Source organism: Halichoeres trimaculatus, unplaced genomic scaffold (assembly GCF_033239565.1).
Source record: "Halichoeres trimaculatus isolate MK-OKI-2021-1 unplaced genomic scaffold, fHalTri1.1 fHalTri1_scaffold_2, whole genome shotgun sequence".
NCBI classification, from domain to species: Eukaryota; Metazoa; Chordata; class Actinopteri; order Labriformes; family Labridae; genus Halichoeres; species Halichoeres trimaculatus.
In genome coordinates this window covers 35,166,871-35,182,320 of record NW_027437180.1, presented here as the reverse complement: position 1 = coordinate 35,182,320, position 15,450 = coordinate 35,166,871, and the positions used below count along the sequence as shown (strand labels likewise).

Genomic DNA, 15,450 nt, shown 5'->3' with positions numbered 1-15,450 from the left:
TTAAACAATAAAAGTGAAAACACATCATTCATTTTCTGAATGCATGATTTTACAGAAACATTAACCCCAACTTTGGGAACTACTGATCTAGAGAACACGGATAAAGTTGTGTTTAGACTGTGTTAAATTTCCATATAACTACTTGACCTACCTATTTTACAGTTTTCTGATGTTTTTTTACCCTTAAACAAGTCTTAGAACAGTGTACCTACACCTGTCTAAATTTGTCTTGTTTCTATAGGTCCTACAGAGACACCCGTGTACATTTCAGTCCGTTTCATAACCAGTTAAAACTCCTCACAGGAGCTTTAACCAACCCTCCATTGGAATCTCTGCAGCACATGTGGGTAAGAGGGTGAGTGCCAGTTGTGTGTAATGGGGCACGTAGCCAGGCTGAAAGCACTGCTGCTGGGGATTATTAAGCCTGGATCTGGTGTTGGTTGGGTGCCTTTCCTCCCTGTGCCAGGCACAATGACTATACCCAGATACCAGACCATTTTAATCAAGCCCAATTTATTTACAGCCCAAACACCAACTCTGCTAATGAAACAAACATGGCTCTTCATTAAAAGTGTAAATGTGGCAACACAAACACCTTTGATTGGCATTTAAACAACATAGATAGTTGAACATTGTAACTGTGGAAATATCTCCACTCAGAGTGTGTACCTCACTTTAACTCATGCCAAAAAATTCTACTTTATCCTAACAATACATAACACATTAGGCAATACAGTGTCTGAAATTCAATAAAATCTAGTGAATAATGATCTAAATGAGCTTTTCTTGGAACTTATAAAATTACACATGTGATGCCTTGGTTTTTTTTTTTTTTTTTTGTATTTTTAATAAATTTGCAAAAATGTAAAAAAAAAAAAAAATAATAATTAGAAAAAAAAACAAAAACAAAATATGAATCTCAGTTATTTCGAAACATTTCAAAAGATTTTGAAATGTAATAAATTTGCAAAAATGTCAATATTTTTTTTTAAATTTGAAAAATTTAAAAATCCTTTTTGAAATATCCAAAATAAAAAATAAAATAAAATCAAAAATAAATGTAAAAATTATGCAAAAAAAAAAAAAACACAACCTCATTTTACAATTTAAAATTATTGTTTTTTTTTAGAAAGAGAAAAAAATATGATTTTAGAAAAGTTAAAACATTTTGAAATAATACTTGCATTAAGTAACATTTATTGATAATAATGCTTATACTGCTAATATTGCATCCTTTTTTATTTTTTAGAAATGTCTTGCCACATTTTAAACATGTATACCAATCTGGAACATTGGCAGTTAAATGATTTCATGCAAACAAAATTTAAATATTTATTTTTATCCAGATTTGTCATTTGTAGATTTAGATGTCTTACCAGGGCTGTAAAACTTAAGGTTACCCACAGGTCCATGGAAAGTTGGTGGGCTGTTGGTGTTGTAGGTTAACCAGAGCGGTGGCAGGCTTTATTGACAGATGTGATGAAGATTTAGTTCAACAGAGAATATTAACGTATGATTGTATTTAATGTCAAAGTCTATAATCATCAATACCCCCTGTATTTGATCTATACTATCTAATTACTTTTTCTTCTTATCTAAAGAGACACCACAGTTAACTTATCCAGTCTTGTACACACTCGAGTACATGAGTTCAGTGGCTTTAGGCAAACTGATTCAAACTCATTAGCTTTAATCAAAACAGTTAAGTTACACAATATTGAATAAAGCTTGGGACTGAGTCTCTTTACAACGTGACCCTCGCCCTCCATCCCTCCAAACTGCCCCCTTTAAAGCAATAACCAGAAATTGATCTCTGTTACAGTAACACACACACACTGTCCTCTGAACCACTCCCTCAGCAGGGCACTTCTCCCCAGTCATGGCCTGAGAGTAAAACAGCTTCCCCCACATTAAACAGCCCATTACTAGACATTGATTGCAGTTAACACCAACGCCAGACCGTATTAATCGTTCCATCCTTCCGCTCTGGTGCCTCTGCACAGATCTAAACCTGAGCGCTTATCCGGGATCATTTAACAAGGTTGGAGGAAGTGAGGGGATTTCTGTCAGTGCGTATCACATCACTCGTGCAGTGCTGAGTTTAGTCAGCCCGTTTGAAAATGAAAGCGGTCGGGATAAGCAGGACGCTAGATAGAAAAGACAAATTGGATGTTTTGGTACTAACGGGGCAAGAGAGAAAAGCTGTTTGATAAAAGCAGTAGCAGCAAGGTCATACAGCCTTGTCTGTTTTCAGCGGCGGTTTGCAGGTAATAGGTACCAATTTCCACAAGTGACTGTGCGAGGGAGAAAGATGAGAGTAGAGATGACAGGGAAATACAATAAGGCAAGGAGTAAAAAAGAGAGACGATAGAAGTCATGACTACGCTGGAGATACGGAGGAGATGTAGAGTATGAATGAGAATGAGGTGTATATCTTAAATAGGATGTTATAGAATTATATGTCACAAAGATTGATCCTAAACAGCCTTTCATGATGGTCTCACTCTTTAGGAAAGGAAAGAGGTGGTTTGACCTATCTTTGCGTTAAGAATTCATTATCATGAATTGTGTGTTTCAAGTTGCAAAGAAGAGGGATAATACATTACTACACTTCTTCAGTTTCATTTAAGCCGACGCTTTTGTCAATAGCGATGTAGAAAACAAGCAAGAATTTAGACAGAAGGGAAAACCTTTGTTAGTGTGACAAAGTGCTACAAGTTACTTGGCTGCAGGTGCTGTAATTGCTGCAACAATAGAGGGATTATTTGTTTATCAACTACGCCGGATGTGCGCGCAACCTGGGTGCAAGAGCACTGCGGAGTATAATGGTTTATCAACGTACGTGGAGGAGTTAACAAGCAAAAAACACATTTTTTAACTAAATATCAGCACTTATTCAGATGGTACACAGGTCCCAGGTTTGTGAAATAGCAGTGAGTGGACAGATATTAGGTGGACAGGCGTTTTTGGCGGAGAAATCCAGCGTGTACCCAGAGAGCAATTTAAACACACAACTGTCACTCGATGCTCATGAATGCATTATCTGTGGACACTAAACAGACCGTGACACACCAGGTTGTGAACATGTGTCAATAAATCAGAAACCCTCCCAGACCAAAAAAAAACAAACAGACTGATAATCATAATAAAAGAACCAGAACATAACGTCCAGAGTTAATTATTTACCCGCAGACATCACTGGTGTTCCAGTGTAAAGTGTTACCCTGTTCCCTGGTGACTCTTGGCCATTAATTACTGATACTGTCTGCCAAGAGTCACGAGTTAGCATGGTTGCCATTAACTCCGAAACACCACTTGCTCTGTGACGGTCAAACCTTGATAGACGTTGTCTGTTGTATAGTATTGTTATAAAAACTGATCACAGAACAACCGTACATTTTTATGCTGATAACAGGTTAAATGAAATCTTTAAAAAACGCTAACTCGTCTGAATGAATGGGGCTAAACGCTGCTTATTCGGTCAAGATGTGTGCGCATCTTTATGATGACGTAGACTGATAATCCCTCTGTATAGTTCAACCTTAACCAACATTCATTAAGTAGTGCTGGAAGTTCACTAAGAGCTGAGTCTTAGACCTGCTGACTCATTCTACGCCTGAGGTCAAAGAAGGAGGATCAGATTAAGTGTTCCCTAAACAGATATGTTTTCAGACTTCTCTTAAAAGTAGATAGGGACTCTGTGGATCGTATAGAGTTAGGTAATTCATTCCAGCATTTGGGCACAACAGAGGAGAAGAGTCTGGCTAGAGATTTGGAGCCGCACTGGTCTGAGAGCACCAGGCGTCATTCACAAGCAGAGTGTAACGGGCGAGAGGAGTGTAGACCTGGATGAGGGACCCCAAGTAGGCAGGAGCTGTTCTTGTCAATGTTTGTTTCACAAGGGCCTGCACCACAAGCTGTGTGACCTGTTGTGTCAGGTAGGGTCTAATCCTCCTGATGTAGTAGGGGGCATATTGACAAGATGGAGCAATCGAGGCCACCTGAACCTTAAAGGTCAGCTGGTCATCAATCAGGACACCCAGATTTTTGGCAGAGTTTGTGGCACAAGTTGACTGGAATCAAGCAATTGATCTGTGGTTGAACCGAGGTGGAGATACCAGCCATTAAGAACTACTTTCTGAGGCTTAACTTCAGTTAACTTCAGTCACTTGCAACTGATGTGAACTGCTTTCAAAAGAGGGAAGATAAAACTATGAGAAGAAAGGTGCTCTTAAAATTGAAAATGCAGCTAAAACCCCTGATTTATTTTGTGAATTTTTATTCATGAAATACTTCCAAAAGATGTTGAAATAGTGTTAAATCACCCAATTCAGGCTCATACATGAAAAGGCCAAGCTTTTCTCACATCATCTTTTTCATCATTATGAAATGATTTGAAGAAGTCAGCATAAGTGACCCTTGTTTTATAAATCATGAGGATTTTTGGTGACACAAATACATCAGTAGCATTCAGGCTAAAATCATTGTACCTGTTGATAGCAGAGCTGAGCTCATCCAGGCGCCGTGCGTCTGTACTGGACGTGTTGTCCAGTTTGGACAGGCTGTCCATCCTCTTCAAAATCACCTCCAGCATGTCACTGATCTTCCTCAGCACGCCGCGTGACTCCACGCCTCCCAGCACTGAGGGAAAGGAAGAGAAAGAGAGAGGGAAGATAAATGAAAAGCTGGATAGTGGAGTACATAACAAACTTGTAGAACAGCATCCATATTAATCACAAAGCCTGCAGCTCTTCTGGCGCACCACGCTGTATCAGATGTTGGCTGAGGTCCTGTCTCTGTGCACTTCAGTGCCATGCAGACAAAAAGCTAATTCCCTTCTGTTGTGTGCCAAACAAATGTTTTAGAAAGTTTGCTCTCAGTGTCGAACTAATGTCATAATATGGCATTTGATTTGAAGGTCAAAATTAATATGTATTTGTCAATCTCAGCTTTTCTTAATTAAAAAAAAGAATGATGAAAAATAGTGAATTATTTTTCTCTCATCCGTCTGGACTGGCTTGTCAGTATCTCTGCCTGACAGACAGTGGATTACAGGAATGTTGGGCAAAGTGACAAAGAGACCCAACTTGCAATATGACCTATGACGACCACAGCAGAGGTTTTACTCACAGCTTCTTTCTCAGGTAGCTTAAGACAAAGGATCAACTCTTTCCTGCCAAATGATGTTGTTAATCTTTGCCTATTGTGTGCTGTTTTTTTTTAATACCAAATAAAATCTTTTATTCTGGATTTCTATCCTTTCTTTGTTATATAGCTACAAGAAAACATGAAGGTCTCTTTTGAGAAGCCAAGATTGAAAGTTATTCATCTTCAGTGTGTTGTTTCATTGTTTCAGAATAATGAGAACAGTTGATTTGATACAAATTACTGTCAATTGGACCCCCTTTCACCCTCACAACTGCCTTAATCCTTAGTGGCATAGATTCAACAAGGTCCTGGAAACATTCCTCAGAGAGTTTGGTCCATATTGACATGATAGCATCACACAGTTGCTGCAGATTTGTCGGCTGAACATCCATGACGAGAATCTCCCGTTCCACCACATCTCAAAGGTGCTCTATTGGATTGAGATCTGGGGACTGTGGAGGCCATACGGGGAAGTCATCGTCATGTTTGTGATGATTTGAGCTTTGTGCTTTGTGAAATGGAGCGTTATTCTCCCCTGACCTCTGGCAACAACAAAGCATTTTGTCCAAGAGAACTGTTGCTCACTGGATATTTTTTCTTTTTTGGAGAGATTTAGTTGTGGGTTAAAGTTCCAGTGAATCAACTTCAGCAAATCTTCACCATGTCTACATTTCTTTATGCACTGAGGTGCTGGCATGTGATTGGCTGATTAGATATGTAGGTTAACTCACAGTTGAACAGGTGGATCTAATAACATGGCAGGTGAGGGTGGATGTTGGCTATATGGGATGATTGTTTGTCAGGTGACAACTGTATGTTTACCAATGTACTGAAAACAAAACTCCATGAAGCAGTCTTGTTTAGATCAGTACGGTTTGGCTTGTTTAAGCCTTGTCCTGTTTGGGTTTCCATAGCCAATCAGTTCAATAACAGCCTGACGCCATGGCAGCTCAACAAAGTGTACCGCGCTAATAAATCCAGCAAAGAAGAAAAACTTGACACAGTAAACAAAGAGCAAAAATGGGAGACATCCAGCAATCCATCTTCTTTGGGATTGGCATGTAGCTCTTTGATATGAAGCACAATCAAGCTTCATAAAGTCTGGCACCCCAATGGAAGGGTCCCAAATAGTGAGATAGTTTGTCTCTGTTATTTGGGGATCTGTCCCGGAATTGGTCAGTGGAAGCACTGTAAAATGCGTGCTATGCCGAAACGAACCGGACTGAACTACTTGGTGGAAACAAGGCTAAATATCTATAGCATTACAACTTTTCATTCGTATCAAAAATGGTAAAAAAAAAAAAAAAAATCATATCTGAACCAATCAATCAACCAAACTTTGTTTATAAAGCACTTTTCATGCACAATGGTGGCAACACAAAGTGCTTGACAAAGCAAACAACAAAAAACACACATCAGTGTACAACCCTCCATCTCTAACCCACCAACGTTCAAGTAAAGCATTAAACTCACAATAAGAAAATAAAACAACCAAGCTTAAAGAAACAAATAAGGCAATAAAATATTAAAAGGCTAAAGCGGTAAAAAAGAAACGATGTAAAACTTGAACTTTAAGATTCAACATTAAAAAGCTAAAAGCAACAGTGCAGTAAATTAGAAGATAAATAATTAGGTTATGACACCTTATAAAAGATACATATATATTGAACTAAAGGTTAGGATTATACGCATTTAAGAAGATGAAGATCCAAATGCAATTAGATAAATAGATACATAAGTAAAAGTAAAAGTAAAACTCAGTTAAAGGCTAGACTACAAAGTAAGTTTTAAGTTTGCTTAAGACAATAGGACCCTGGACTTTTGGATAAACCATATCTAGTTTTAAAACAGCTACTCTGTTCAAGATCTGATTGATCCTACCGAAACACACCTAATAGGACTGATCAAAGATAAAGTTTACTGCCCATTTGCTGAAAAGATGTCACTTTAAACTCATAATACTCAGTATGATTGTGTCCTTTTCAGAGAAATTTTCATCAAAGAACAAAGGATGAGTGGTTTGCAGAAAATCGTGCAAATAGCAAGACGTCTAATTCTTGATGGATTAGCTGTTTGGCATTTACAATTATTTCATCATCGTCACAAAAAATTAATCTACAAAACTTCCTTATCTTTTGTGCCAAGTTTAGTTTTACAGTTTGACCTTACTGCTTCCATTTCCTCTGAGCTGATGTTGTGCTGTCCAATTCCATCCTGTGTGGCATTTCTTTGTGTGAGTAAGATGAAATCCACAACACCACTTTAACCCGATCAGAGCTTGTCTTCTTCACTTCACCTGTGTGTGATTCCTCTCCTTAAAGCTCTAAAGCCAACGGTTTGATCACCTTCATCTTTAACCTGTATATCTATAACCCCATCTCTCATTTCCGCTCTGCTGTTTTCTGATCTGGTGTCATAAACTGGCTTTTGTTCGGGGCCAGACACCCAGACACTCTGGAGTCTGATGTCTGATTACGGGCTCACTTTTATATCCTTTGATACCCTTTGATATGAGAATGAGACATCCACCAAGGCTGTGAGTTATAAAAGGCCACAAACTAATTACACCAGGTCTCTGTATTCTCCGTCTGCCTCCGTGTGATGGCCAATTTAATTCTTTCACCTTGCATAGCAGACAGAGCTCTCGGTGGAAAGAGAAAAGGCTGATGTGTGTATTTGTGTGTGTGTGTGTTTGCAGATATGAAATGACACAATGTGAAAATGAGCTGCTAAGCTTCCTTTTTCTGTTTAAAAAAGCACATAAAAGACACTACAGCTCTTTTAAAAAGATGAGAAGTAGTTCAAAGGTAAAAAGTTGACCTGATGTAAATTCAAAGGTCTTTAAATGTCTCCGCCACAACATTCATCACGCATTAGCTGCAATTCCAAGTCACATCTTGTTTCTGTTGCAGCTAAAATGATGAATCGTATTGCATCACTGTCACCACAAGCCATTAAAAGAGTAGTTAGCAAAAAGTGGTGATAGGAAATGATCTAGTGGCTGAAAGTCCACCACTGATCACAGTCAGCCTCTGAGGCTCCAGTATGATGGACCACCATTTATCAACTACAGCAGCAACTGAGGCCCCGTTTACACGGAGACTCCCGTAACGATTCTTCCCTTGCGTTTTCAAAAGCCACTCGCGTTTACATGAGGACGGCGTGAAAACAATCTGCGTTCATACGGCTCCAGGAGGACAAGTCACTTCTTCTGTTCTTTCTTTTTCTGCCGTTTTGTTGTGTGAGACGGTCGGCAGTCTAACCATAACGCGCACTACCGCCACCTACTGGCTCAACTGGAAATGTGAGTGAGCGCGGACCCTTCACCTGAAACTGCGAGTGCGCATGCGGTGACGTCAGCGTTTCACCCTGAGACGCTCCGCTCTGTGTTTACACGGAGCTGGATGGAGGAGCGGATTCAGATCTTTCCACTCTGGGGAGCGTTTTCAAAAGTTTGCGTTTTCACTGAAAACGCAACGTGGTCTCGTCTAAACGGAAGGCCAAAATGCATCGAAATGTTTGCGGAATCGACCGTTTTCGGCGTCATGTAAACGGGGCCTGAGAGTGGATCTACCTGTTGGAAACTTTTCTTCTTTGTCTTTGGAGAATTTCAAAGTGTTTCTTGAGATGTGAATTTTTACACTTTCACATTGAGATATTTTGTATTTGCAGTATTTTGATATCTGTGTCTTCTTATTAAAAATCTATTATTTATTTACTTTTACAGGAGATTTTAGTTGAGTGTGTTTTAATCCTCCAAATGATGCTTTAGTTTCATAATAGCTAATTATCAACTTTTATTCTTAGGTAGCAACAAGCAGGATCTTAAATCCTTTATCTGTAGCTTTTTTTTCCATCTTTCTGATCTTTCTGATGTTTTTAAGTTAATTTTGGGGGCTTGTATGCCTTTTATGAGGTAGGAGAGGACAGTGGATGGCGCAGGAAACAGTGAGAGTGGGGAGTGAAGACTGATTTATGCTTGACGCGTCCGCAGGGTACGCATGGCTTCGTGCAGACAAATGTCGTCACTTTCGCACCTACGCCCCCTTCTGCGGTCCCTTTCCAGCAGAAAATTTCCACGCCGCGCACCTCACAAAAATTTCTAACCTGCTCGACTGAGACGCATGGATAATATGGCAGAAGAATGGGATCTCCTCTTTACTGAAGTGCAAAAATACAGGCATCTGTATTTTTGACTATATAAAACATGGACGTAGTCTTCCCAACATCACCCGTCTATTTTTGAAACAGAAATGAAGCACATTGGCAATGGCGTCCATATTGGTAGTGGCAAGGGCTTCACATACAGCTATAGGGCGCCTGTCGGTCACGTGACCTGAGCTGTGCCTCTGATTGGGCGAGCTTGCGATTCTAATATCCTCTGAACTGTGAGTTAGAAAAAAATTCACCCCCCCTACAGTGTGTGCAGATAGTAGAATCAGAAAGGAGACGTTTTTTGAACCAGTAAATGGGTTAATTTCTGCTTTGAAAACTGCTTTTTTTGGCTTGGTGTGTATGTGACTTACAGTTCACAGTACACTTCTGGAGCCAGCCTCAAGCGGACATTCGAGAAACAGCAGATTCTAGCACTTTGGCATTGTCTCATATTCTCAGACCAGGGGTTGCCACTTGGTCTTCACTCAGAGATCACCGTGATAACCACGTGGTAAATAATTAGTGGTTTGAAATTGCAACCACTCTCGGCAGAGAAGAGAAATGGGTTAAAATAACCTGGAAAAATCTCAGGGACAGATATGTTATGTAGTAAACAAAGGAGAACTTCTTTAACTCTCGTTTAGTACTCTAGTAGACGTACGTTTCTGATACACCGCCGCCTGCAGTTTGGGAATGGACACCAATGGAAGCCGCATGGGGTGATAAAAGCACAGAAGCACTAATCTTGTGTGTCTGATTTTCGCAAGTCACATTGTTATTCTTGTCCCCACATTTATCTTTTCTTGTTAATTTCATTTTGTAAAACACCCTGTAACTCCCTTTTGGAAGGTGCTACATAAACATTTATAATTGTTGTTGCATTGTAAAAGAAAAATGTAACAACATGTCACAATAACTGATAACCAAATGTTAAAAAGTCTTCTTTAAAGGTGGGCAAAGTACAGGATTAATGTAATAATTCACTGCACTTTCATTTGATTTGACAGAGATAAAACTGTGTTTTTAAAGCCATAAATATAGTTAAAAAAAAACACCTCACATCTCTTTCGGCAAAAATTAAAAAACGAATGCACACTTTTTTCTTTTACAGCCAGCCTCCATTCCTCTGTAGCCTCCAGTAAAACCTTGGCTATATGAGCTCCGCTCTAAGTCCCTGACATCAAGCGTCTTCATGTCATATAGGAAAAAGCTTCTTGCCTCATTCTCGGTAAAAAGAGTGCATCCTGCATCTTTCCCTTTTGTTGTTGCATCGAGCGCTGCGACAGCTGTTTCTCTTTTTGTAATAGGAGTGACTTGTGCATCTCCTTGGTTTCTTTTGAACCCTGTCTGAATTCCTGCTGCTCTCTTCAGGCATTTAGCCACCGTTAACTTCCTCTGTGGTCAGCAAACTGCTTTTCATGTCCCCCTTTTGCATCACTGGATATACCTCTTTAAGTTATCAGGTAGGGAGGCAGAGTGTCGGCTATTTCAAGTGCCTTATTTATTTAATTAAGATATAGATAGTTAGATCCTGCATATCCATGACTGTAGTACAACAATATGTTATCTAGAACATCTGAGAGCAATCCTTAAACACTCAACATGTTTTCAAAATTTATAGAGAAAAGAAGTCCAAAGATGTTCCCTATTCATTACATTTATTTCCAAAGCTGCTACTCAAATGAAATTTTGACCAAACATTGGTATTAACTCAAATAATCCATGCATGAAAAGAAATCATGACTTTCAAGTCCATAAATAATGATTGTGTGGAATTAAGTACGATAACACAGGAAAAAAAATATTGAACACACCATGGAGCGGCTGTATACTTTGGCAAGGAAATGCACCATACCACCTGAAATGTGTCTAATTATTACTTGAACTTCCAATTAGTGCAAACCAACATCAGCTGGGCTAGAGCAAATTGATGGTCCTATAAAAAAGGTTGTTTTTTTCACCAAGCAGTTAAATACGACACACCTCATGATGGGTAAAGGCAAAGAGCTCTCTGAAGACATTCACAACCTGATTGTTGCTCAGCATCAGAATGGAAATGGTTACAGACTTATATCAGAGCACCTGAATATTCCAGTCAGCACCGTTGGGGCCATTATTTGCAAGTGGTAGAAGCACCACCTTACCATCAACAGGTCACGCACAGGAGCTCCTTGCTAGATTTCTGACCAGGGAGTCAGAAAGATAGTCAGAAGAGTACTCAACGAGACAAGGACCACCCTGAAAGTGCTCCAGAAAGACTTGGAGGCAGCAGGTACAATTGTTACAGAGAAAACAATAGGCAATGCACTCCACCGCCATGGCCTCTATGGACACTCAGCCCGCAAGACTCCATTCATTCATCAGGATGATGAAGATGAGATGTGGCTGGACCTTCCAGCAGGACAACCATCCAAAGCACACGGCAAAGTTGACTCTCAAATGGTTTCAAAAAAAGAAAATCAATGGCCTAATCCATCACCTGACTTAAATCCAATTGAGCATTTGTGGAAAGAAGTAAAGAAAAGGGTTCACCAGAGGGCACCAAAGAATATTCCAGATACAAAGACAATCTGTGCAGAGGAATGGGCCAAAATCACACCTGAGCAGTGTGGGCCACAACATACAAGAAGCTTCTGGAAGCTGTCGTTGTAAACAAAGGCTTCTCCACTAAGTATTAGATGAGTCTCAGTTAGCGTGTTCAATACTTTTTTCTCAAGTTATCTTACTTAATTCCACATAATCATTATTTATGGACCTGAACGTTGTGATTTCTTTCCATGCGTGGATTATTTGAGTTAATACCAATGTCTGGTAGAAATTTTGTTTGAATTGCATCTTTTGAAATAAATGTGATGAGAAACAAAGTTGACGCATTCAATACTTATTTTCCCCACTATAAGCTAATGCATGATAGTTGGATAAAGAGAAGGGTAAGGACCTACTTGAGGTCGTATTTTATTATCATTTTCAATGTTTACACCATGGATGCATTTTAATGTGGGGTGCAAGTCTAAAACAGTAACACAATAAGCAACATAACCCAAATAGGATTACACGGTATAATGCACAGTAAAAAGAGCTGGAGGGAATCATTCAACCTCTCACAATTAAATCTGTAACCACACAAGAGGCAGTAAACAAGCTAACAGGATACAGCTTGAGGACAGCAGGGAGACAAAGGTCAGAGTGTATTCTTCTCCCCCCTATCAGAGGACTTGGCAGAGCCCATATTGACATTGCAAACACCTGGATTACTCTGTCCGACCACTCTGTCAAGCCCCATGTCTGCCGCCTGACAGGCAATTACAGCCAATAGGCTCTGCTGCCCAACAGCTCGCGAGCAAGGTCATTGTCTGCCTCGATCCCGGCCAACATTTGGAGAAATCCTCCGTTCAGTGAGTTATCTCCTCAGCCAGAGATGTGTTTGTCTCAGAATGACAGAGTCACGTCCTCTGGTTGTGATAGATCGCTGTGTCAGGGTAAATGAGAGGTGCTCAGGTGACATATTTTGTATCGGATTGTATCACTAATGTCCATGTTCACAGCCGAGCATGGTAGAAAAGTCAGTGTACAGGAAATGTTTTTATTTTTATTTGACTGGAAATAAATAGGATTAGAGAAAAACTTTGTGTAAAGCATTAAGACAAAACAGCATCAAACATTTTGAGGTTATTATTGTCTAGGATGATAATGAATTCAGTGCTTTGAACTACGTCTTACTTCAGAGTTGTTATAAATTACCATAAATAAGCAGCATTAAAGGCCTTGTTTCAAGATAAACAGAAATAGCTGCAGCATTTGGAAATGAAATGAAATGAAATGAAAATACTCCTGCAAAGTCTGAAGTCTGTGAGATACAAAAAGATCATGAGGAGATCTCTCTTTCGTTCCACTGGTCTGATATATCAAATGCCATTTCCAGTCAGGGGGCTAATTGTTCACCCTGAGTCTTTGTTTCTTGACAAATTGGTGTGTCAGAATTTAGTCACAAAAGCTGCACTCCCACAGATCGCATATGTCCAGCTGAGATAAATGAGATCAGCCTTTGAAAAGCTGCTACTAGCTGTGATTTCATTGCAAGTTTTGATGGAAACATACAGTGGGTGTTTTTATCTATCAAAAAGAATTAATCCAGCATTCTTAATGATGCTGTCCTACAGGAAATGACTGCAGCTCCCTGCCCTCATTGGATGACATATCATCAGATCCATCTGAGTGGAATGTATTTGGAGAGGAGTGAAGGACGCTGTGACCACAGAATGCTGCTTTTAATGGACAGAAAGGGAAGATAAACAGCAGCAACATTACAGCAACAATGTGGGGAGACTCACTCAAGCTCAAAGGACAGTGAAGTCAAAAACAGGAGAGTGGTGTCTGCGTGAGTGTGAGCATGAGGCTGGAAATGTGATCACAGAACAATGTGAGACACGATGTGGAAGAAAAGAACAATGGAGGGATTAAAAATGACAGAAGGACAGAAAGTATCAAGATTAAACAGCAGGCTGTGGCCACTCTGAGCATCACTGAGCTTAGTATTGTCTCTGAGCCCCTTTTGATCCCAACGCTAAAGGATAACATGGTGATTAGCATTAAAGTCAGAGCATTGATTAGCAATAAGCAGTATCTACATGTTCTGACTGCTTGGTTCAATAATAGCCCTTAAAGCAGAAATCAGAATACGCCAGGACTAAGGGTTGTTACTGTTATGTCACCCATTGGTTGGCAGAATAATCATACAGATCATTTATACCACTGTTTCTCAAAGCGGGGACCTAGGACCCTCATGGATCTGCAAACCATAGCTTGGGGGTCCACAGAATAATTTCAAAACGATTATGAGTGGGCCATATTATTGAAAAAGCATAAACAAACTGGAATCTCTTGCACCAATAAAATCAGCTATTTGTTTTTGTCCCAGTTGTGCCATGAGATCAGCTCTGATATGACTGTGACGTTCCTATCACCTCAGGAATAGAAATGAAATAAATACATGAATAAAATCTCAAAACATAAAACACCTCGAAGCCAACATTTTCTCAAAATTTACAAAATGAATTACCTAAAAAGTATAAATGTAACATAATTCTATTGTTGCAAAGTACCACATAGTTCATTATTACATGTGATAATAAGGTGTACATTGTATTAATATTATACTTTGTTACAATATGGAGAGGATCCTTAGAAAAATGTCTAACCTGAAAGGAGTCCATGGTCTTAAACAGTCTGAGAATCCCTGCTTTATACAAAAGAGGGTTACAATTTCATGCTTGCAGAAACAATAAGGTTTGTACGGAGAGCAAAAGCAGGCAGGGTACAACTATGATAATTAAGTGATGTACTTATTAATATTTATGGACAGATATTTGTAGGTCGGCATGTTGGGGCCACTTACAGAAATAAAAGTACAATTTTTTTGAGGAATTAAACACGAAATATTCAAGTTTATAAGTCACAAATTTACGACTTTATAGACTAGTAAATTTGAATTTTGCATGGATTTGAATTTGTAGGTTGTCATGAAGCTACGTACTTCACGGCAAGTCTTGATGGCTTATCAGATTATACTTTTGAATTGGACTCCACAATAAAGAGATATTAATGGTTTTAGCCCAGTATCAAGAAAGTATCATGAAGTCACAAATTTTTTAATTTATAAAGTTGTAAATTTGGGACTTTAAGAACTCGAAAATTTTTAGATATTTTTTCTTATTTTCTTATTTTTCTAATTTATTAAATTTCTTTAGTAGCCCATAGATGCGAATGTATATTTGAAAGTATTGGAAAAAAAGAAATTAAGGTCAACGTTAGCTCGACACTATTGCTAAACTGTACTACAGACACTGGGGATGGGCATTTTAAAACTATCTGATTGTCTCCACTAGATAATGCAGAGTTAATATATGCACGAGCAGTAAGACTGGAGTACCACACTCCTTTTATTTATTTTTGTGATAATAATGAGTATTAGAAATTACTAACTAAAATAAAGTGTTGAGATTATTCTGTTTAACTTATTCCAGATGGTTTCACTGTATAAGCCAACTGCATCTACCAACACATCGTTGTCAGCAGCAAAATGTGCTCTGTGATGGCAAACATGGATGTTCGGACAGTTCAGTCAGCCAAAATTCAGATCAATGATCA

At 39.1% G+C, this 15,450-nt stretch overlaps 1 protein-coding gene across 1 annotated transcript in view; it reads right to left on the bottom strand.

The window, feature by feature from the left end:
* Positions 1-15,450, bottom strand: part of LOC141809930 (alpha-1,6-mannosylglycoprotein 6-beta-N-acetylglucosaminyltransferase B-like) — a 191,006-nt gene that overhangs the window by 120,946 nt on the left and 54,610 nt on the right. The window contains exon 3 of the mRNA XM_074697180.1: positions 4,491-4,641. Coding sequence (XP_074553281.1) covers positions 4,491-4,641 — 151 coding nt within the window. The remainder of the gene's footprint in view (positions 1-4,490; positions 4,642-15,450) is intronic.